The sequence below is a fragment of the Triturus cristatus genome, chromosome 4_2, assembly GCF_964204655.1.
Source record: "Triturus cristatus chromosome 4_2, aTriCri1.1, whole genome shotgun sequence".
Lineage (NCBI taxonomy): Eukaryota > Metazoa > Chordata > Amphibia > Caudata > Salamandridae > Triturus > Triturus cristatus.
This window is the reverse complement of record NC_140586.1, coordinates 881,898,757-881,924,022: the sequence shown is the minus strand read 5'-3', so window position 1 is coordinate 881,924,022 and position 25,266 is coordinate 881,898,757. Positions and strand designations below refer to the sequence as shown.

The 25,266-nt window shown below is 46.0% G+C and overlaps 1 protein-coding gene across 1 annotated transcript in view; it reads right to left on the bottom strand.

Annotated features, from left to right (window-relative positions):
• Window positions 1-569: 569 nt before the first annotated feature.
• DUSP12 (dual specificity phosphatase 12) overlaps window positions 570-25,266 on the bottom strand; it is a 204,736-nt gene continuing 180,039 nt past the window's right edge. The window contains exons 6-7 of the mRNA XM_085602900.1: window positions 7,223-7,409; window positions 570-1,315 (exon numbers count right to left, since the gene is read on the bottom strand). Of these exons, the coding sequence (XP_085459026.1) occupies window positions 1,154-1,315; window positions 7,223-7,409 (349 nt within the window). The 3' untranslated portion in view covers window positions 570-1,153. The remainder of the gene's footprint in view (window positions 1,316-7,222; window positions 7,410-25,266) is intronic.

Sequence of the window (25,266 nt, the reverse complement as noted above, 5' to 3'; positions counted from 1 at the left end):
CCAACCATACGCTAATCAGTCTTGACCTTGCTCTTATGAGAACAGTTCAGCCCAAACTGCCAAGCTAGGACCTCCCTGAACCAGAACACAAGCAATGCAAGACAGGTTAAAGGTGACCTGGATTCAAAACAATTTGTACCAAAACTATTTTTCAATTAATTCCTTCACTGAATGCTTCAATCACCAAAAAGATAAAAGAGACAGAGTCTTAGAAGCATACTCAATGTATGTTCTTAATGTCTTAAGTTATGAAAGGAAGTTTTCCAAGCAGCATATGTGTAAGCGTGAGGCAAGGAATGCTGAACTTATACTGATAAATGTCTGGGGTGTCTCTCCCAGCTCGAACCTGCCCTGAGGAGCCAACAGTGGATAAAAAGAGGATTTACTGTAGGGTCTTCATCAATACAACATGTTGATAAATGCATTCTACTAGACAGAGGATGCTAAAGCCACAACTTAAGTTGCAAAACAGGTCTACTGATTTGAGCATTTCTTTATATACCAATGATGCAAATGCCCTATAACACAAATATTACCAAAACACAACAATTTCATCAGCAGCAATCAAATAATGGTGACAATTAACATGTTTATTCAGGACTAAGATGTTTGTACAAGTTTAGAGGCATCTATCTATCCTGTATCTCCACAGCAAAAGTACTGCTTCAAAAGTCCGGTGGCAGAAGCAAAATCTAGGATTATTCATATTGCACAAAAAAAACACTAAATCTTTCATAGTGCTACACATAGTGGGTGATGGATTGCCTTCTTCGTTTTACTAATTTTGTTTGAAAACGTAAGCTGTACAGCCGGACAAACCATCCCATCATCAGATAAACTCATGACAAGGAAACCCAGAAAGCAATCTCACGGTTCCAGTTTGCAGATTTTTTCCAGCAGGCATTCAGAATGAGCTGTTGGCAATTTCGTTTGGAAAGTTGAACTGCAATTTGGTATTAGAAGCTATAAACAAAGAGATAGGTATTAGCAGAGGACATCTGTGGTCATGAACTCACATTATGGCTGGGTGTACCTACTCATGTGGTTACTGTCTGTCATCCAAGGGGTGGCAGAGACTTCTATGAAGGAGGAGAAAAGTCAAAGCAGAGGAAATCTGAGGTCATGAACTCGTATTACGGCTGGGTATACCAGCTCATGTGGTCACTGTCCGTAATCCAAAGGGTGGCAGAGACTTCACCTCATCCACTCGATTCTTGTGGATCTGAAAGGCGGGTGTCACCCAACGCCCACACGAGCACTGCTCTCCGAACCAGTTGAAAGAGCCCAGTTTGTAGGAGCACTTTGGACAGAGAAGCTGTAACAAAATAGCAAGCTGTATCAGATTAACATATATCATAACCATATATTAATGAAAACACTGCCATTTTATTTATTAATAATTAGAGACCAAGGGTGTTCTATGTTTGGACTGAATGGCTGATCCTATTCCCCCCAGCGCCTTGAGACCCTCAGGGGTGAGTAGTTGCGCTTTACCAACTCTTAATTGATTTATTGATTGATTGATCCAGGCTCACTTTTATTCTTTGTATTTGTTGTACTTACAATTCTCTTTTTGACATTGTAAATGGAGGTCTGTGTCACAGAGAAAAAGCAGGAACTAGACCAGCAACGCATTCTCTTCTGGACATGTTAAATAACTTGAAATCACGGATCATCTTTATTCAACACTATTCCAAAAAATCGTGTATCAGAATTTCAACCTAAGTCACTGTAAAACACCATTAACTAACTTCTCAAGAGTCATGACAGACATCATGCGAGTAAGCAGTAACTTCTTTTATCCCCTCTAAACAAGTCGTTGAGCAAAGACCACCAGCTGTGTTATTACCTCGTTCACATCACCGGGGACACCCTGTTCCAGTCAGGGGTTTAACTTCAAAAATCACTACTGCATAGTTGAGTTAGTTCCTTTTAGTTGAATGATCATCACAGCTCTCAGAAATCACCAGTCTATTAACCAAAAGTAGTGGGCCAGAAAAATGTGTTCCTGGTGACATACAGCTAGTCAAATACTAGTCAGAATGTCAGCAGACATAACACAAAATACATTTTCCCCTACATCTTTCCCAGGACAAACTATGAATGCATCACAATTCATCAAAACTGAGTCACAAAGTATGCAAGTTATACTGACTTTGTAGGAACATAGGATGCAATGATAAACCTATCTCATTTTACATTTTTGCCGGGCTATAACTCACCCATTCGTTTGACAACCCCGCCCACCAAGTACAAGCCAGTTACACAACACATCCAACCTGTGAAACCACCAATCATTCATCGTGAAAATATAAGGTGGAGCATAGGAACTGTTTCTCTAGTAGGTGCCATCTTTCAGAATGGAATTGTTTTGTGAACGAATTGTTCTAGGCAGGTAAATAAATCTTTTAATAAAAAGTGCTTAGGCAAAAACTACTTTGCAGCCAATGAGAAACATTTTAAACGGAATACTCTCTGCCGAGGGTAATAGGGGAATGTTTTTTCCAGCTGTAATAAACTGTAAGGCAATTTATGTATTTGGCAGTTATTTAGCTCACTGGTGTCAGCTGGGGAATAGTCTCTTCAGAGCCTGGAGAATCTCAAATGGTGGAGTGGAAGAAAATGACGCCCTGGATAGCAAAGGATTGTTACAGTTTTTTCTTGAAGGTTGGACAATTTTCATCGTCTTTGATCCAAGTTGGAAGGGTGACCTTAAGATTTTGACCAAGTATGGCAATTTTCTTCCACTTTTCGGACTTGGCACTGATTATATGGAAATTCACCTCACTAAATCAAAGGGCCCAAATTAGTTCATTGGGCATTCCATAAACATGGTTTGAAGAAAGTACTAGAGGAAGCCTTGTGGATAGCAAAGCACAGACCTTAAAAAGGTCACTTAAGTTGCATTTCCTTCACTAAAACCTTTGATGGAAGGGCTTTAGTGTCACCAGAGAGTAAACAGTATACCTAACAAGCCTGCAATAAACTGAGATTGTTGTGTTGGTTCAGGGTCATTCACATTTCAAAACAGGATATCTCTGAAAAACAGAATCTCATCTGGGAGTTTTCTGTGAGCATTTTTCCAAATTCACATAAGCTGGATAGACATTCCTACGCCCATTCCACTGGTAGCTTTGTTGTTTAGCATTCTCGCGCCATGAGGGTTCTGCAAGGTCACTGCCTCAACAGCCCTGTCAGAAGGCAAGAGGAGTTATGTAAGGAAAGGAAGTCAGCTATGCTTGCAAAGTGCAGTTTCAACCAGAGGAACCTGTTTTTTTTTAGCAAGTTAATCAATTAACAGTTGCTGGTCCCTGTAGAGTGCACAACCCTCTTGTTACAAGTTTACCGGTCTTAATTAGGAACAGTCATAGAAGTCGTCTTTCCAAAGAATAGGTTTGAGCTATTGTTCTTGATAGACATAAATGGAAAACAAGCACCGGCAAAGCCAATAGGTTTCACCTATGCAAGATTTATTGGTTTTGTTAATGTTTATTTAGAAATGTTGCACAGATGGGCAGGCTGCTGTGCAACATGGCTGAAAGTACAGAAAATAATAGCTCTATGACTCTTTCAACGCTGGCCATGATGGCGCTTTTTTACTTTATTAAATGTCATTATAAAAAATTTATTATTAAATGATTTGTAATGTGCGCAGCTACCCCTAGGGGTTTTCCAGTGCAGAGAGGGTATGGAGGGTGCAGTTGAGCCATAAATTCCAAGAGCCAGGGCTACAAGCCCTTGTGAAAAGCAAGAAGTGAAGCACAGGTCCTCAGAGACTCTAGAAGGGAGTTCCATTATTTTGGGCCTAGAGAGGCAAAACAGCTCCCTTTCATGCAAGACAAACAGAACCTAGGCACTACGAGCAAGGCCCCATATGAGGGTCTCAAGGAATGGGCAGATGATACGGAAGCACCAAATCCTTGATGTAGCGAGGTCAGAGTCTGATTTTTGCCTTAAACATGTAGCATAGAGCTTTAAAATTGATACTATCAGAAATCATAAGCCAATGCAGCTCGTGGAAAAGATCTGAAACCAAGGCAAATTTGGGAAGCTGGTAGAGAAGCCTAGCAGCAGCATTCTGCACTAGCTGCAGCCGACGGATAGCCGCTTTGTCAGCTCCAAAATACAACATATTGTCGTAATCTAATCTGGAGAGGATTAGGTCCTTTGTGCAGAGGTGGGGATCAACCAAAGGATCTTTTTTAGCCACTTAAGCACAACAAAACAAGAGGATGTAACCTTGGCTTCATAGATAACGTGTCATCCAGGAGGAGGCCCAAGTTCTTGACCTTTAAGGCTGGAGTAAGCAGAGCCCCTAAGGAAGCAGGGGAATGTTGTGGACCCCAAAGAGCAGGGTTGTTACACAATCATGACCTCATTTTTGTCCTGCTTGAGTGAATTTTTATTCATACATGAGGAGATGCGACTCAAGCCCAGACTGAGATTGGGAAGTCCATGATTATGAGAAGATGACAGAGTAAAGATGATCTGAGTGTCATCTGCACAGGAAAAGAGGGACAAGTCACTGCTCTCTACTTTATCTGCCAAAGGACAGAGGTAGATGTTAAAAAACACTGGGCTCAGTACAGAACCCTGCAGGACTCCAGAAGTTATTGTTTGCATTTTAGATCTAGCACTGGAAGAAAATACCTGAAAGGACCGATCTTTTAGAAAAGATCGGAGCCACTTCAGAGCTAGGCCATCAAGGCCAAGTGCCATCAATCTTTCCACCAAAACAGAGTGAGACGCGGTGTCAAAAGCCACGATAAGTTCTAAAAACAAAAATGAGCGCGGCTGTTCCTCCCTCGTCCAGGCGCTGCCTTACAAGCTCAGTTACACCCAAAAGGGTGTATTCAGTACAGTGTCCAGCCCTAAAGCCAGACTGGGATGGATGGAGAAAGTTCTGAGCTGAGAAAAAAAAAGTGGTCAGCTGGCCGTTTAAATGTTTCTCCAGAATCTTGGAGAAGATGGCTAGCAGGGAGATTGGGCAAAAATTGGACCGATTGGCCGGGTCCAAGTTGGCTTTTTTCAGGGGTGAATAGACCATGGCATGTTTCCACCTCTGGGGGATAAAGCCTCACAAAGCAAGGTATTAAGGAGATCCGTAATCGTAAGTAACAAGCCATAAACCAATTGCCTGAGCAGGTTGGGGGTAAAGGGTCGAGCTGGGAACCTGACTGGACAGACTGAAGAATGGATTTGAGAGACTAGATGTCAAAGGAAGCCATGCACTAAGTTTTGCTGTCAGGATACCTTGGTCAGGATACCTTGACAGACTTCAGGAATGCTACATCGCTCTGGGAATTCAGAAAAGGACTCAAGACCTGGCTGTTCAAATGAACAGAGCACCACAAAGCAGCTTGCAACTCCAGCGCCTTGAGACCCTCACCAATGATTTGCTGTGCTTTCTAAATCCTGAATTGATTGACTAAATATTCATGTGGGGGAATTGACGATGTAGACCTTTGAGATCAAAGGTCACCAGGGTGCTAAATGTAGTTTAGGGCTCTTAATTTCCTAAAAGTGTAATGTTCTTGCATCATCATTCTCGTCTTTGAAAGGAGGATAGAAAATAAGCCATTTGTGTTATCAGCATACGTCCCTCCTACATTTTACTGTTAAACATCTAGGTAGGATTGAAAATTCTCTCAGACATACAATTTGGTTTCTGCAAGGACATTAGTACTCCTCAGCTATGTTTGAATCTGTTCATGGTGTCATTGTTTTTGCAATAAAGGTCCTAAGTGAATGGCATTTATGGATTTATCTTCCGCAGGCGACCTTTTGGAAGGTCCTAAACTCTGGATGATTCTGGGCTCGCTAGAGTTTAATGTAGACACTGTTGCCCTTTTAACTGCCCTACAGGAACTCTCTGATATATCGCACAGGCGGGTGAGCAGGCGGGGTTGCTTCTTCGCTACCTTCCTGTTCAATTTTTGTATCAATCAGCTGAAACCAGTTGTTGAGCAGATCCCATGACGGTTCAGCATATGCGTTGCTGTTTCTCTTCTGAGTTGATGATGCTATTCGTCTGTCACAGACAACAAATTGTTTGCAATGATTAGTCACAAGATAGATGTCATATATAGATTCCTGTGCCTGGTGGCAAATTTGGCTAAATTAAAAGATAAGGCTGGCTGATACAGGTTAACATTTATGTGCTTAAAAAACTGGAATTGGTCCTGTCCTTCGGGCTAATTTTTAACCCCAAGTTAAACTGGTCCCAACTTTGGACAGGGTTGTCCTTAAATGGAGTGAGCTACTCTTTTGAAAGCAGACAAGTGATATGTACATCCCTTCAATTTCTGAAGGTGCCTAATGCGAGGACTGTTGCAAGCTATGAGGCTGTCGTTTGACAATACATTAGCACGCAAGGGCAGACCTCGGAGAAAGATTGCTTAAAGAAGATTCAGGTTCTGTAAGCAGGAATCTTGACATTTCCAGGTTATGAAGAAAACCAGTTGCATTACTTCTCTTACAAAATTAAATGGCTCTGATCTCTTGGTGTGGGTAAATGCACACGCCTTAGTGACAAGGGAAATAGTATGGTAAGTGATTAAGCATCCTAATAACCAATGCATCCCCTGCTTAACTTATATTACAAACACCATGGTCTAACTGCATCTCCCGCACATTGTCCAAACTCCTTACTTGACTCCACAACAATGTTAAGTTCCTCAGAGCAAGGTATAGGGCAATGGTAGCTCATAGATCATGTGTCAGCATGGAGTTGTATTTCAGAAATAGGAGGGCCACTCCTAACGAGGACTTCTGTGATTTTATATTAGATGAGGCGGTTTAGGACCAGTATGCGGAGTTGATCTAGCCATGTGCTTACAGATTCAAAAGTAGGCTTCACATCTGGTCTTACAGGGGTCTGATTAATATAGACCAGTCTCCGCAGCTAGTGTACTCGTGGAAAGAATTCGTGACATTTGGCTCTAGATAATAAAACCCATGTTTGGCAGCAGTTCTAACAGACGAATTGTTTAATGTCCAGGAACTAGAGCTGGCTTAACCAATGTAAGAAGGACAAGGGCCAGGGATGTGGCTCAACAGTCACAAGCAGACATACAGAAAAGCCTTGTAACATTCAGAACTACATAGATGTCTTTTCATTGGGAAAGCACTTTTGGTTGTGTATTATTGCATATATTTCACAACATAACTTGAAATGTAAATCCATTAAGTCACATCTTTGGCAAGCTCCTATCACTCTCACCTGCCCGTCCATGACCCCCAGGAGAGCAGGCTCCATCCACTGGACCGGCTCGATGAAATAGGAAGTGCACTTAGCCTCATTTGTTTCATGTAATTGTGTCTGTATACTTGGCCTCTTGTGAGTAAAAGCGGCCTGGCCGGATCCAAAGGCATGATTCAAAATGGATGAGCTACGAAATAAATGGCGCCTGCCGAGAGAGAGGAAAAAGAGAATGTTTACAGCTCCTCTGCACCTGAAATAAACAACCACCTTATAAATTGTTGACCTAGTCTGGACTTTTGTTTTTGTATATATGATTCACTAGTACAGAAAACAAAAAACAATATGAAAGCGGACTTCCCATGGTTGTTAGGGTTCTCACAGTACATACATTTCTTACATTTGACATGTATAAACTAGATGTCAAGAGAAACTTGAATGTGCATTTTTGTGAGGCTTGTGGCTGCTAGACACGCCTCTAATATGTCTTCTAAACCATCCAGATACTGTATTCAGGCAGAGGACAAAGTGGACAGGATCTATGGAAACAACGTACCCCAACTATTTAAATTTTACAAGCAAGAATCTCAATACCTTTAAAAACGAAAAGAGAAAACCCCCCACATCTCCACCCTCAAGAGTTCCCCGGTTGAAAGTGAAGAAGTAAAGGGGGGGGGGAGGGCGGGGATCTGCTGCACTGTGAAGCTAGTGAGAGACACCTAAAGAAGAAACAAGCACTCTCAGCAGAGTGGCTGCTACCTGAAGAAATGTAAATACATGCAACTGGTTAGATACCAAAGTAATGGCTTCTTGGGAGCCTGTATAACCTTTCATTTTGGAGTCACTTGAAACTCGCACTAAAATGTATTCATTTTGAGAGGTAGTTGTAAGCAGGCCTCGAGAAAACCACTTGCTATGGCGAGTCAGATTTCATCAGGACGAGCTATTTCTAAGGTCTACTAGCCAGTTGTGAAGCAATAACAAAAGCAGCTGTTCTGTTTGCTCACTAAGTGAATGAGCAATAAAAATGCCTTTAAATATGTTTTTTTTCTTTTCACATTTGCTTGGCATTCAGAAAGAGAGGTCAAAAGTCATTTTGTCTGCCTACATTTACTTTTCTTTCAAGCGGCTGTTAAGTTAGAGGATTCTGTAAAGTGAAGTGGGTGACAGTTGTGCTGTGCAAAGCATGTGAAATAAAAGGCTGTAAAATATCAGGCTTTTTTTCTAACACAACATTGAAATAGCTATTAAGTGAACTGTACACACATTTTCAAAATATATATCACTAGGTATGAAGGAACATTTGTGTAATTATGTTCAGTTTTGTTTTATAAGATCAGAACAAATCAGAACACTTTACTTGGTGATGTGCAACTGTTAAATATTTTTGCTGAAACCCAATTGGCAAACATTGTTTACGCGCTATATAGTTTTATCAGTAAAACTACATGTTAATGGGACAGTTTTGGGCCATTTAAAAGGTAGAAATGCATTTGGTATATGACAGTGCACTACTACATCATGCTTTAGTAATATATTTATTATAAAGAGAGTTTTAAAACATGAACTGGGAAATATTCATGCCCTTGCCCAGATGACAAAGATGACAATGCTATTAGTGAACTAAGAGGCAAGCCAGGTATCATGTGTACTCTATATATGGACTTGATTCTTCCTACACATGGAGCGAACATTTAATCTAGTAAATATAAAGTTTTTTTTGTACAGCAGAAATAGTAAACTTGCATACTTGAAGGTGCTCTCTTATGTGATAATGAAGAAAAAGGCAACTCCATAATTCAAAATATTTGCCTAGGATCCCACAATTTGAGTCAAGTACATTACAGTAAGGTGAGTAGATTATTCAAGATATCAGACCTGCAGATCGAATACAATTTTTATGATTTTTGTTTTTTTTAGGTCTGTGTAAGGGTGTTACCAGCTGGGTTCTGTACTCAATACTTTTAATGGGCAAAAAAAAAGTGTTTGCTCTAGGTACAGTCTGACTGTGTAATACTGAAATGAACATTTTGGAATCTCTTAATTTAACTTAAACACAGTCTTTTTTCACATTTGTCAGCAGGCTGTCTTATACCGTATGTAAATCGGTTTTAAAATAATAATATATTCAGTATTTTCTGTCACAGGCTTGGAATTTGCAGCACTGTAAATACACGTCACTATTCCCCACTGTGCCAACCAGGTTCAACTCTGATCTTCGGGTTACATACAGAGAAATCTGCAGTGATCGCATTAACCAACTGGGGTTTCAGGCAATAAAAAAGCACAATTCACACCAATCAGTTTTATTTGCACTCATTTTTTTAAACTTAAGATTCATTATTTTATAAAATGATTTTACAAAAACGAAATAGTTACAGAATAAATATATTTTTTTGCCATGTCTTTCGCACAACCCCCATTACACTCAAGATCACAGTTCCCATACTTTTTGATGCCACATATGCAGCGGTCCTGTTTGGAACCCTATACTCTTACTAGCGTAAAATACAGTTCATTGTGAAAATCCTAAGACTCCTAAGTCAGAGTCCAGAGTGCGTGGGAGAAAATCTTTGGGTACTTTTATTGCGAATATATGTGCCAAATTGAATATAGACAAGAAAACACTGAAGTTATTAGGGACTTAAATGTCATGAAAAATGACATGTTGACAGTTGCTGAAATCCAGGCAAACCTAAAAACTGTGAAAAACAGAAAACTATAGATTTTTAAAAAATAATTTGTAACTTTGTATACAAAGAATTGAACATTTATTTTTCATGGTCAAAAATATGCACAATGTACTTTTTCAATGCTGAAGCAAAATCTTTTTTGCATAGGTTTTATTTATCCCCAAAACAATCCCTTCTCAAAGGGATTCATATGTACAATTACTCAATTTTATGTCGGACATCAGCAGATACCATTTGATTTTACTAAAATGATATGTGTAATTGACTTATAGGGATTTTCAGCAGCCCTCTTTATTAATTGTTCTATTACTATGTTATTCACAATTTTCATCCACTAACTACAGCATACACGGTTAAAGTTATTTTATATGTACAAATTTGAGTAATAATTTACTTGTGAGAATTAGTGATTTTAATTATGCATATGGTCGCAACAGATGAATTAATGCTATTGCACTTGAAACTATTTCATAAGGTTGATTAGAAGCGTGATTAATAATTTAAGATAGTTGAGCCATATTTTCGTGCAAGACTCCATTTTGATAGAATGGATGAAGTTTGACGTTCTGCTCATCCTGTTCCTGTTCATTGTCCCCGTCCAAACACAGATCCGCTGCAAGTCTTCTGTCTTCACAGTTTTTGCGGAGCATTCTGTGCTCTTGAAGTAAAGTGTGATTGTATTAGGAAGAATGTGTGGTTAATCGTACTTTTCATCATGTATCATTTTGACAGATTTCGCCTGGAAGTTCTGATGCAGGCTTGCAGAAAAACATAATGCTATGAGATATCGTTTGAGAAATGTTTCATATGATGTTGTACATCTCCGGAGTGCAGTTGCTGAAGAAGCAAGCAGATGATACCTTACCTTAAGAAATGGGTTAGTTTTAAGAAGCATATATTTTTAACAGGCTGTTTTTGATTTGCAGTGCGACCCAACAATGATTATACCACGCTGAATCTGTAGTTTTGTTGATTGTTATGCATAAACGGTGTACAAAAACACCTGGTTTTGAAGGTTCGGGCGACTTCTCATTTTCCTCCTGAGATTCTGTCCGATTATTTTGAGACTTTCAAATTCTCCCTTAGGCTGCTGTCTGTACTCTTTATGAGTTTGACACACAAAATATGGAGAGATTTGATTATGAATCTGTGATTGTGTGTTCTGTATCTGAGCCTTCATATCAAGCTATATATTTTTTCTGTATCATTTATTTCAACTCAATCTTTATTCAGTTAAAATCATAAAAGAACCCATACATAAAATCAATATTATATTGCATCACAGCCTTTTGTTTCCTGTTAAAAAAAGACATATTCAGCCCGTATTTCAATCATGAAAATATCCTCATCAATAATTAGGACATAAAGTGTCCTATGCAAATGTAAACACAGGGAGTTCAACTTTTCCCTCTGCCCAATTAGCCCATCTCAATAATTAAAACCACAAAAGTACCATGTCCAAATGTAAACAAAAATATAATCAGGATGCTCATGATCGTCACAAGCTTAAGCGGGCCAGCCCATCTCTTTAGTTAAAATCACAAAGTGCCTTTTGTAAATGTAAACTATTAATAGAATAGGGTTGCTCAGAATGCCACAGTGCCTCAGCTTAAGAAAACTTATTTCCCCACTAGACTCATTCTCACAGCTGCACAAATACATGTATAAACCATCATACAAATATATTCTGTCTATAAAAGCTGTAAATAGAAAGAGGCAGTCCTGCATCTCCACATATTCATAGATCTCAACAGCGGAATTAAAATTTCTTTTCTTGGTGAAGCATATAGTTTACAAAAACAAGAAAAATGCAGCATAGACTGCACTACGCACGAGTCACAGGGACACATTTTAAGGGCAGAGTCGAGAGTACGAAACCAAAAAGTGGACTATATTAAAACTGAACCATACCAGATAAAAACTTTGGCAGGTTTGAAATGGAAACAAGAGATAAGGTTCCATTGAGCCTGTGGTTACTAGTGGAAGGTAACCAGACACCCATTTCTTAACCATCACTAAGCCTTTTGTATATGGCTAAAACATCTTGTTTTAGCTGGTATCTAGGGACAGAGGAAATGTTCTGTGGCTGATGAAAATACTCAGCTCTCCCTCGCGTGACAAGTTGCTCTTTAACATATGCCAGTCATGGGATACTATGTTCATTATCATAACATAAGCAGTCGATAAGTATTTTCTGATTTAGGAGAGTTTCTTTAAAATCCAGATTGGGTGCCATAGCAGAAGTGGGGCTAGCTTAACGCAGTCTTCCAATTTCAGTAAACCTAGCTCCATGTGACAGAGCGATATGGGGGGGTTGTTCGGTACGGACAGAAGCCTTCTCAGGAACACATTTCCATTGATCTGTAAACTAGACGCGTCGAACAAGTTACTTACCTTCGGTAACGATGTATCTGTAAGAAACATTAGTTAGTTAGATTCCTCACCTTAGAATATCCCCAGGCGTCAGACTGGATCCGGAAGATTTTTCGTCAGCAATACCCCTTGCGCGTCGCTAGGCGTCGTCTGCGGCTCCGCGTCCGTCGTCGGCGTCGTGCGCCGGGATGACGTCGGAGTACTTAGACGCCGCCCTCGCGCGCTGACGTCAGTTCTTGTACATAGCCTTCCGCGCCAGGAACGCAGAGCCATGCAAAGACCGACACTGGTGCCAAAAATAAAATCTAGGGGCCTGAAAAGGATAACCTTAACCCTAGATGTCAGTTCGCAGAACGGGGAGGATGGGAGGGTCGGTGAGGAATCTAACTAACTAATGTTTCTTACAGATACATCGTTACCGAAGGTAAGTAACTTGTTCATCTGAAAGAAACACGTTAGTTAGATTCCTCACCTTAGAATAGATACCCAAGCAATACCATCCCCGGTGGTGGGTCTGCGAACCAAGATCACACCAGAAAGTCCTGGAGGACAGAACGGCCACAGAAGCCATCCCTCCGGACTTGGCTGTCAAGGCAATAATGCCTGGCAAACGTGTGTAGCGAAGCCCACGTCGCCGCCTGACAGATGTCCTGCAAAGGGACTCCCCGTCCCAAGGCAGTAGTAGCCGCCGTGGCCCGAGTAGAATGGGCGCGCAGCCCAACAGGAGGGTCCTTGTTAGCCAAAGAATAGCAGATTTTTATACACAAAACGACCCACCGAGAGATGGTTCGTTTGTGCACAGCTTTCCCCTTCTTAGCGCCCACGTACCCAACAAAAAGCTGGTCGTCCACCCGGAACTGTTTTGTGCGGTCCAGATAAAAGGAGAGCGCACGTTTTGGGTCCAGACGGTGGAGCCTCTCTTCCTCTTTGGAAGGATGCGGAGGCGGAAAGAAGGTGGGCAAGGTGACAGACTGCCCAAGGTGAAATGGAGTCACCACTTTAGGAAGAAAGGAGGGACGAGGCCGAAGGACAACCTTGTCCGGATGAACAGACAGAAAAGGAGGCTTTGAAGATAAAGCCTGGAGCTCACTCACCCGTCTAGCCGAGGTGATGGCTACCAGAAAAGCAGTCTTTAGAGTTAGAAGACGAAGAGGGCAATTGTGAAGAGGCTCGAAGGGAGCGCACATCAGGAATGTCAAAACCAGATTCAAGTCCCACTGAGGCATTACAAAAGGGACAGGAGGGAACGTGTGAGTAATGCCTTTGAGAAAGCGTGTAACCACAGGGGACTTGAAAAGAGAAGGCTGATCAGGAAGCCGCAAGAAGGCGGAGATGGCAGCAAGATAACCTTTCAGGGTGCCCAGGGCAGAGCCCTGCCGGGCCAGAGAAAGAAGGAAGAGGAGAACCTCAGAAAGAGGGGCGGAAAGGGGATCCACAGCCTTTGCTGTGCACCATGCCACAAATTTGTTCCACCGGCAGGCGTATACCGACTTTGTGGAGGGACGCCTGGCTGCCAGAATGATATCACAGACTTCAGGAGGCAAGTCAAATGGCATCAACTGCCGCCGCTCAATCTCCACGCATGGAGGTGGAGGCTGGACAGGTTCGGGTGGAGGACCGTCCCCTGCTGCTGCAACAGAAGATCCTCCCGAAGGGGCAGACGTATCGGGGGATCGGTCAACAGACTGAGTAGCTCGGGATACCAGTATCTTCGTGCCCAATCCGGAGCCACCAGGATGACTTGGGCCCGGTCGTGCCTGATCTTCTTCAGCACTCTGGGCAGAAGTGGTATAGGCGGAAAGGCGTACAACAGACCGCAACTCCACTCGTGACGAAAAGCGTCGCCGAGCGAGTGCCGCCTTGGAAATTCCAACGCGCAGAACTGCTGACATTGCGCGTTCTCTTCGGTGGCGAATAGATCTAACCAAGGCTCTCCCCACTGCTGAAAGAGGCCTTGCGCCACTTCGGAGTTCAGACGCCATTCGTGATCCATCATGCACCGGCGGCTGAGTTCGTCCGCTCTGGCGTTCAGAGAGCCCGCCAGATGTTGAACCACCAGGGTGACGCCCTGGTGTTCCAGCCATGTCCAGAGGCGCAGAGCCTCCTGACAAAGGGTCCACGACCCCACCCCGCCCTGTTTGTTGCAATACCACATGGCGGTGGTGTTGTCCGTGAACACCTGCACGACACTTCCCCTGACAGAGGGAAGGAAGGCTTTCAGTGCAAGCCGGATCGCTCTCAACTCCAACAGGTTGATGTGGAGACGAGACTCCGCCGGAGACCAGAGGCCTCTGATCTCCGCCTCTCCCATATGGCCACCCCATCCCAGGAGGGACGCATCCGTCACTACGACATGCTCTGGTTGGGGAAGGGAGAGGCTCTTGCCCTTGACCCACTCGCGGTCCGTGAGCCACCACTGCAACTGTTGTGCAGTGCCCTCCGAGATCAAGACATGGTCGGACAGGTTGCCGTGATGCTGGGCCCACTGAAACTTCAGGTCCCACTGCAGAGCCCGCATGCGCCGCCTGGCGTGATGCACTAGTAGGATGCAGGAGGCCATCAGCCCCAGAAGCCGCAACACTAGCCTGACCGAAACCCGGGATAGAGGCCGAAAGATGGGAATCAGGGCCCGTATATCCCGGACCCGCTGTTCCGGTGGATGGACCCGGAACTGCGCCGAATCGAGAACCGCTCCGATGAAGAGTAGCTTCTGAGAGGGACTCAGGTGTGACTTCGGCACGTTGATGGAAAACCCCAGCAAATGCAGGAGATCCGCCGTAGTCTGGAGGTGGGAGACGACTGCCTGGGGCGAGCCCGCCTTCAACAACCAGTCGTCGAGATAGGGGAAGACTGGAACCCCTGATCTGCGCAGATGAGCTGCGACCACCGCCATCACTTTCGTGAACACCCGAGGGGCACTGGTGAGGCCGAAGGGGAGCACGGTAAACTGAAAGTGCTCTTGGCCCACCGTGAACCGCAGGTAACGCCGGTGGGCCGGCAGGACGGGGATGTGGAAATAAGCGTCCTGCAAGTCCAACGCTACCATCCAGTCTCCAGGGTCTAGGGCAGCTAAAACCTGAGCCAACGTTAGCATCTTGAACCTTTCCTTTCGGAGGAAGGCATTGACGTTCCGGAGGTCCAAGATAGGGCGTAGGCCCCCCTTGCCCTTCTTGGGAACCAGAAAGTAGTGGGAATAACAACCACGACCTACTTCTGGACTCGGAACGCGCTCGACGGCCCCCTTGGCCAAGAGAGCCGAAACTTCCTCGCGGAGAAGATCCAAATGATCCCCCGAGATACGGTGGTGCTGCGGTGGCATGGCTGGAGGGGTCGTCTCGAAGGGGAGGGAGTAGCCCCTTCGGACGATTTGCAGCACCCACCTGTCCGATGTTATGGACCGCCAGTGGAGCAGGTGATGGCGAACTCTGCCGCCCACTGGCGTGGTATGGGCCTGAAAGCTCGGACTAGGAAGGCTTTGAGGCGGATGCTGCCGGGGTGGATGTGGGCTGACCACGTCGGCCTCCATTTCCGCCACGGCGGAAGCCACGTCCGCGACCGCGCGCAGGTTGGTTCTGCGGCTGGTGGCTTTGCGGACGTGAGGAGGCGCCCCTTCCTTGGCCACGAAAGGGGCGAAAAGCGGAGGTGTGCGCCCGCGGAGCCGCGAGGCCCAAGGACTTGGCCGTAGCCCGGGAGTCCTTAAAGCGGTTCAGCGCACTGTCCGCCTTCTCACCAAACAGGCGAGTGCCATCAAAGGGCATGTCCATGAGGGTTGTCTGGACATCCCCGGAAAATGACGTGGACCGCATCCAGGCGTGGCGGCGGAGCGCCACCGTGGTTGAAATCGCCCGACCCAGCGAGTCCGTGGTGTCAAGCCCACATCGTATGGCGTGCCGTGCTGCATCCCTCCCATCGGCCAAAGCCTGGGTAAGACGCGTCCGGACCTCCTCCGGACACAGGGGCAGCACGTCCTCCACCGTATCCCACAGGGAATGGGAATAACGGTCCAAGAGACAGGCGGTATTTAAGGACCGCAGGCCCAAACTAAGGGACGAAAACAGTTTCTTGCCGAACTGCTCGAGTCTCTTGGAATCCCGATCCGGCGGAGCGGTCGGGAAGGAGGATTGGGAAGTAGAGGCCTGGATAACCAGACTCTCGGGGGTGGGGTGTTGGGACAGGAAACTGGGGTCGCCCGGAGCAGGGCGGTGGCGCCTGGCAACGTTCCTATCCACAGGAGGAACTGTGGAGGGCTTGGACCAGGTGCCCTGCAGAACGTCAGTGAGGGCCTCGTTGAACGGCAGCAGAGGCTCAGTGGAGCTTGCTGAGGTTTGAAGCACCTCAGTGAGGATGTTAGTCCTCACAGCCACGGCAGGCAACTCGAGCCCAAGGGCCTCGGCCGCCTTGCGCAGCACCACAGAAAATGCTGCACCCTCCTCCGAAGCCACGGTCGGAGGAGAAGTGAATCCAGTGTCTGGCGAGGTGTCCAGCCCACTGGCCTCCCCCAGTTCATCTGCCCAGTCCTGAGAAAGCTGTGACTGAACAGCCAGAGGGTCCTCGAACCCCTCCCAGTCGCCCCCTTCTTCCGATTCCTGATAAACAGGAGGAATGATCGGAACCGGACTGTAGAGATGGTAGGACTCAAGCGGCGTCGGATGCGGCGTCGGCGGACGCCGTGCCGGCGTCGGGTCCGGATGAGGGCTAAACCGGGGTGTCGGCGTCACAGGCGTCGGCGGCGCCGGTGACGGCGTCGGTGGTTCAGGCGTCGGTGGAGGAGTGACTAGGTCAACCGGCGTCGACTGGGGCCCAGGCAAGGGCCCCGCGGGGACCTGCGGCGTCGAGACCGGAGTCGTCGACGGCGCCGGGGCCGGAGCCGCCGGCACGCGAGGTCGCCCAGTCGAGTCCGCGGGGCCCGAAGGCGCGCCAGCGGGCGTCGACGGCGGGGCCAGGCTCCTCATGGCCGAGAGGAAGGCACTGATCTCCGCCGGCGCCGCGTCAGCCCCAGGGACCGGAAGGTATGGGGGCGGACGCGGCACCTGCGGCTCCGCCGGAGCCGCGGGGGTGGAACCACCCTGACCCTCAGCCGAGTCGCGCGACCGGCGAGGGGAGTCCGAAGAGCGATGTCGCCTCTTGGACTTCTTTGAGCGTTTGGACTTACCCGACGACTTGGAGCCGGACGAGCGATGGCGTCGGCTAGGGCTCCGCGAGCGATCCTTGGACCTCCTCCTGGACCGGGATCGCGCACGACGCGGAGCCGAGTGGCGAAGCTCGAGAAGCTTGCGGGACCGCTCCCGCCTAGCCTTCGAAGTCAGGGCCTGACAGTCGTTGCACGACTCCGCGTCGTGGTCGGGGCCTAAGCAGTAGAGGCACCGGCGGTGGTGATCGGTCACCGACATCAGTCGATGACAATCCTCACAAGCCTTGAACCCAGGCATCCTACCGGCACCAGATGTCGACAGACAGGGATCAAAAATGATCAAAAAGATTTAGTCAAAAAAGACTAAAAGGGGTAGCTCTCCCGGATCTGCGCTTACTGGCGCGGAAAAAAGAAGAACTGACGTCAGCGCGCGAGGGCGGCGTCTAAGTACTCCGACGTCATCCCGGCGCACGACGCCGACGACGGACGCGGAGCCGCAGACGACGCCTAGCGACGCGCAAGGGGTATTGCTGACGAAAAATCTTCCGGATCCAGTCTGACGCCTGGGGATATTCTAAGGTGAGGAATCTAACTAACGTGTTTCTTTCAGATAGAGAGTTGCAGAGAGTTGCAGAGAGTAGTAGAGCGTAATAGAGTAGCAGAGAGTGTAGCAAAGAGTGTAGCAAAGAGTGTAGCAAAGAGTGTAGCAAAGAGTGTAGCAAAGAGTGTAGCAAAGAGTGTAGCAAAGAGTGTAGCAAAGAGTGTAGCAAAGAGTGTAGCAAAGAGTGTAGCAAAGAGTGTAGCAAAGAGTGTAGCAAAGAGTGTAGCAAAGAGTGTAGCAAAGAGTGTAGCAAAGAGTGTAGCAAAGAGTGAGTAGTAGAAAGTGAGTAGTAGAGAGTGAGTAGTAGAGTGTGAGTAGTAGAGAGTGAGTAGTAGAGAGTGAGTAGTAGAGAGCTTACTAGAACCCTCCCTAGGTGTGTCTGACTCCCCAATATTTAGGCAGGTTTCCACATCGTTGACATATAGACAGAAAAGGAATAGTGCCTCAACGCACCCTCGCTTCACTCCACACTTCACTTTAATGGAAGCAGTGCATTCCCCGTTAACCTTATGCATGTGGGCGAGTCTTCATGCAGTTGGGCGAGTCTTCATGCAGTTGGGCTAGGAAACAAACACATTCCCTGTCCACACCCGTTTCCAGCATTTTATGCCATGTTTTCCCTCTATTCACCCAGTCAAAGGCTGAAGTGATATCCATAAATGCTAGATGTGGACTACCCTTCTATATCAACATATATTGACTAATAACAAGCAGTCAATAGTTGTGGAAATAGAGATTGAAATTGTCACAACTAAGGTCCTGTGTAAAAGAAGACGTTTAGGCTGACAAGAATATTCAACATGGCTTCATTAGTTGCCACCAATAGGCTAGCAGCGGGATGGGTTTAGGTTATAGGAAAATGACTTGCAGGCTGTCGCAACTTCAGAGGATGGGGTGGAAGCTGTGGAAAAGAAAACCCAAGCAATGAAGCTGTGATCAGAGAATTGGCCAGACATGACGCTAGAGTCCATCAATTACACTGGACGACAGTTCTAGGTCTATCATTGGCACTATCAGGGCAGTAATGAGACTAAAGTCCTGCGTCAATGCTTATAAAAAATATGTGTGCGTCCCATGGTCTGCCCAATGGCTGCAAAGAAGCCACCTGCGGATCCCATGAACAGAATCAGTCCCGCACCGCAGCAGTACCATAAGAAAAGCGAATAGCCTTGAATAATAAAATATTAATAGAAAGGTTTTGATTATCAGATGCCTTTGTCTGTTTTTTTAGGATTACAGCAAATATAAAAACTGTGGCAGATTGCTCAGTTTGCTTTTATGTGCAGTGAGTACAATTTGGCCAACTTGCAAAGCCAATATGTCTGACCGCGGCAAACCAGTAATCAATACCCATTAATTAAAAGTATACGATAATAAAACACAAATGTTGCTACCTAGAGGTAGCCTTCATAACTTGGTCCCAAACAAATCTCAACAAAAAGTGAATAAAAAAAATAAATGAAGACACAATTAAAAGCAGAATTTGGCCTAGCAGTTACAGCTCTGAATTTGACTAGTTTTAGGTGATTCACCAATAGCTTAAGGGTACCGTGCACTGTCCAATATTCCAAGCTTTGATGGGCATGAGCAAAATTGTGAAAGATACTTGAGCAGACCAATGGAAATTATATATATATTTATTTATTTTTTCACTGAATAAGCCATAGGTTTCAGGGCCGTTCTAGTTAGTTGGACATTTCACTCGTACAGAACCATAGAAATTCCCCCGTTATAGTTAGTTCAGCTAACTATAACTCGCAACCCCGCAATGCACTGCTGATGACATCACATATTACAGCATTCATGACATGGTCGGTGACATCACTGATGACATCACCAATGACATCATCCAGTGACTGTTTCTGTAAATTTTAAATATGTTTTATTTATATGGCAAGGTGTATTGAGGAATGAGTGGGTGTATAAGTGTCTGGATGAAGGATTTAGTAGGTGCGTGACTGACTGTATAAGTGAGTGATTAAATGTGTCTTACTGAACGCATGAGTTAGTGACTAAACTGTGTGAAAGTCTATATCAGTCTGTCTGATGTGTAAGCTGCTGCATGGGTTGGTGAGTAGCTACTTGAGTGTCTATATAGGTTATTGATTGCTTGCCTGAGTATTTGTATGGCTGCCTGAGTGTGTGTGGGTGGGTGGGTGGGTGGGTGGGTGGAAGGTGTGCGACTGTGCATTGATGTGAGTGGTTGATTCACTGGGTGTATGGGTTCAAGAGTGCATGTGGAAACAGCTGTGTGGGTGGGTAGGTTGGTGAGTTTGTGTGTGTGTTGGTGAGTGAATGCATGTCTCAGTGGTACATGTGCAAGTAACAACATATGTAAGGCAGTATATGTGAGTGATGGTGTATATAAATAACTATGTGAGAGTCAGTTATTGTGGGAGTGGATGCATGGATGAGTGTGTATTTGTATCAGTGATTCTATAAGAGAGTAATTATGAGTTAGTATCTGTATGAATAAGTGTGGTTGTGTCTGTATAACTGTATAGGTGAGTAAATGGAAGTATGATTGATTCTCTGCATGACTGACTAAGTGTGTGAGTAACTCTGGATATGTGGCAGTGTGTGAGTGTCTGTATAGGTGTATGAGTGCATAGGATAGTGTTGTATTGATGAGTGACTGCATGTATGAGTGACTGTAAGGGTGGATGTGTGGGTGTGGATGTAGGCCTAGGAATCAGTCAGTGCGAATTTAGTAACTGGCATTGAGTCTTTTTTTTCAAAAATGGTAGTCTGTATTTTAGAGTCGGTGTATCAAAGGTTATATTCAGGTGTGAGGAGGTGCATCAGATTTGTGCACGTGGATGTTGTCCTGGGGGGGGGGGGGGGGGGGGGGGGGGGGGGTGTGTGTGTGTGTGTGTGAGAGAGTGTGTGAGAGAGTGTGTGAGAGAGTGTGTGAGAGAGTGTGCGAGAGTGTGTGCGAGAGTGTGTGCGAGTGTGTGAGAGTGTGTGTATTTATTTATTTAGTTTACTATGTATACATGTGAGAACGTGTCGGTCCACCCGTTTACCTCGGCATGGAAAAAATGGGTGGAACTGACGTCAGCACGCCGACGAGGTACTCTTATGGCTCCTATGACATCATACAGTGTCGCGAGCGGAGCCGTGCTATTATAACATCGTCATCGACGTGGCAGAGCTAGGAAAGAATTTCCGCGGAATGCTGGCGCAGGGCATATTCACCTAAGTGTTCAGGCAGTCCTTTGAGAGCAACTGTTTATGTTGCCACTCCAGAAACCGAAACCAGTGATCTGAGGGCAGAGGCCCTGCAGATGGCACACGAGGTGGGGAGCCCAGTCGTGTGCACCGGCGGGGCAGCGAAGTGACAAGCACCACTACCCACAGAAAAGGAAACAAGGGCGCTGAATAACACAGGATCTTCTCTTTGTATCTGGCAGGAACAACAAGGTTAAAATGTCCTAGTTCCAAAATGTAGAATTAGTGCTACAACGGTCTTCAAGATGACCTGCGATGGATGCCGCTTCTGCCTTCTGTACCCTGGAGGCAGCACATAGCTCACGCGGTACAGTCATACTAAGGTGGGACGCACACTCGTTGACCTCTCATGGCACTACTCCACACTTCGGGCAGGATGCTTTCCATTAGCTGTGTTTTCTGATGACGTGTCGCGCCGGCCCCGTCCAACAGCAGAACCCCTTTAGATCCAAACAGACTCTTCCATTCTATCACCGGAAGTGAAACCAGGCAACGCGGACACTTTCACAATACAACAGCCGGGAATGCACTTTTCGGAAAAAAAACACATTCCTTCCTCCTAATTTATCAAATAAACGACTCACTGAAGAACAGGGGGCAGCTTCGATCGGTAAATAGCCGTTACGACTTTTTTACTTCGCGATACCATTACAACGCATGCATTACCACGCATACGTTGTACATCACAAAGTCATTACTACGCATTTTTTTTAGAACGCATGGTCATTTACCACGCATGCCTTTACAACGAATTTTGTTGTAAAGGTATGTATGGTAAATGACCATGAGTTCTAAAAAAATGTAGACGGTCCACATCATTGTAAGGAAACAGAGGCTGTTCCGTTTCCTCACAACGACGTGCACCGCCCCTCAGAGACAACATGAAGCAGGAACCATGAGGAGAGGAACCACGAGGAGGGAGAGGTAAGGGGTATTGGGCATGGGGTGGTGGTTACTTTTCTAGGGTTTAGGGTAGTGCAGTGGTGTTCGGGCAGTGTAGGGGGTTGTGCTGGGGATGGTGTTTCAGGATTCAGGGCAGTGCAGTGGTGTTCGGGCAGTGTAAGGGATCGTGCTGGGGCTGGTATTTCAGGGTTTTTGGCAGAACAGTGGTGTTCATGCAGTGTAGGGGGTCTTGCTGGGGCTGGTGTTTCAGGGTATAGGACAGTGGTGTTCGGGCAATGTAGGGGTTCTTGCTGGGGTTAGTGTTTCAGGGTTTAGGGCAGTGGTGTTCGGGCAGTGTAGGGGGTCTTGCTGGGGGTGATGTTTCATGGTTTAGGGCAGTGGTGTTCGGGCAGTGTAGGGGGTCTTGCTGGGGGTGGCGTTTCAGGGTATAGGGCAGTGCAGTGGTGTTCAGGCAGTGTAGGGTGTCGTGGTGGGGCTGGTGTTTCAGGGTTTAGGGCAGTACAGTGGTGTTCGGGCAGTGTAGGGGTCGTGCTGGGGCTGGTGTTTCAGGTTTTAGGGCAGTGCAGTGGGGTTTGTGTAGTGCGCATGCGCTGCATCGCTAGGCGAGACCTAAAATGCATTGCACTAAGATGGCTGCCAACACTTCCTGGATTGGAGTGTTGGCAGCCAATTAGAGCCAGGCTTGTGCTTGTGTGGTTAGGTCCCGCCCAGATATATAAAGGTTTTTTTCCTTAATTATCTAGAAAACTACTGAACGAATTTACACCATTTAAAAAGAAAGGGCGCTTTCTGAACCAAGGGCTATCTTCTTGCCAAATTTGGTGCAATTCTGTTCAGCAGTTCGGGCTGTAGTCGTGTCTAAAATTTCCTATGGGAATTAACATGGAGAAAACACTTTTTGAGACCCCCCTTTTTTCTCGGCCCCCGCTTGGCGAATCACCTCGAAACTTTCAGAATAGGAACTGAATGGAGTGGGACCAACGTTTTGAAAATTTCGCAAAGATTCGTCAACCGGCGCCAAAGTTATTGGGAAAAGAAAAAACGCTTTTTGAATAGAAACAAGGTCCTAACTATAACGATCTACTGGCTGATTAATTGTCCATTTTCCAAAATATAAGCGGGCCTCTCAGCAGTGGCCCTGCCATCAATATTCTGTTGATGTCAAGTTCTGCAGCCGGCGGGCGCTCCTTTATCATATGTTCCAAACGAATTTCTGATGTGAGAGGCGCCACAGCCTCTCCTTAATCCGTAACAAAATTGCAAAGAACTCTTGCCATCATTGCCAAAATGAATTAATGTTGGATTCGAAAAGTGTTATTTACTGCTGCTTTAAATCTAACATGTGGACTACTAGTTCGTTCTCAATATTTCCAGGCATGTATTCTTTTAAAAAACCAATTAACCTGCCCAACGGACATTAGCATTTGACAAAGACTCGCACAAGTTGAAACGCGTTATGCCTTCTGTTTGCCTGGAAATAAAGGATTTCACGAAGCACTGTTGGTGTGGCCTGCCTCACGTTACTAAATAGTACGGGCAGATTTCTGTTGGACTTGCACCACTTTTACGCCGCCGTTGCGTCACTTTTGTGACGCAGCAGCGGCGTAAACCCTGCGCCATGTTGCGCCCTATTTACATCGCGACGCATCTATGGAGATGCGTCACGGTGTAAAGCACTGCGCCTCATGAAACCTGCGTCAGGTTTCATGTGGGCGTTTCTACGAAGGGGGGGGGGGGGGGGGGGCGTTCCGTCGTAGGAACGCCCCTGAAAAGTGACTCAGTGAAATTTACAAGATTTCACTGAGTCACTTTTCCAACGCTGATGCGTCAAAACCCTGCGCCTGCTTGAAGCAGGCGTAAGGCTTGACGCACCACGTTACAGATAGGACAAGTTGGAAGAGTGCTGGAGTTGCGTGTCGCACTCAACACTACTCCAGCACTGCGCCAACTTTACGTCCCAGATGCAACACGCATCTGTTTATTCCTGCGCCACGATGCGCTGCATTGTAAATGCGGCGCATCATGGGTGGCGCAAGGGTAAACTTGCGTGACGCATCTTTACTGGCGCATCCCTGCTGATTTGCAGAGATGTGCCAGGCAACATAAATCTGCCCCTACGTGTTCGTTTGGAAATATATATATATATATATATGAAAACAAAAGGCACGGAGCACTCACAGGACATTTGTAGGGCAAATGCATTTCAGCACACTGCCTTCCTCAGTACTCTTTAATTAGCACAATGGGTTTCATGCAGCTTTAAATTGCATAAATAATGCTTTCACCCTCAGTACCTCTCACAGATTGTGACCCTGCCTCCGACGGGGATCTCTCTTCATGCATGATCTAAGATACAGCCTGCAATGCTGACACTCTCTTGTTCTGTTTGCGAGGGGCTCACGCGGGACACCTCTTAAGTCTTTTCTTGGGCCTCGCCCTCGGGGTCCAGTGGCCGCTCCCCGCAGATGGGCCCTCAGTTCTGTAGCCTCTATCCAATTCCATGCTGCTTTGGGATCTTTTGGTCTTATACTATACGGAGTCAGGCAGGAAGATCTGTGAGTATTGGAGGCCCTCTTCGTCCAGCATCTTCTTAACCTCCAAGAACGAAGCTCGCCTCCGTTGGACATCCAGAGTGTAGTCAGGGAATTTGCAGATTTTACGATTGTTCACTACGTAGGGGCAATCAGCTCGAGCTTTGTGTAGTAGGATGTCTCTGCCCTTGTAGTGTAAGAGCCTGGCCACCACAGGTCACGTAAGATTATTAATCACAGTTTAGTTGTTTCATCTGTTACATCAACGCTGTAAGCAATGCATTTGGTGTGAAATTTTTGGTCTGCATGACCGTTGTTATGAATTGTGGTCCTAATTACAACCTACACATTTCTGTGGCTTTTCAGATTTAATTTGTAACCATAACTGCACTTTTTTGGGAAACAGGTTTTCCCTAGGCCAGACCTAAAATACGGACTCCCTTCAGTCACCTTCCCAAGGTGAGCAGATTGAAACAAGCATTGGCAATGCCAATAGGTCTCGCATTTGCGAGAGTTCGAGCTATTGGCGTTGTAAATGACAATGTCTTTACCCATGTGTTTTGGTTAGGAGTGGATGTATGTGGTGTGGAGAGGAATTATGT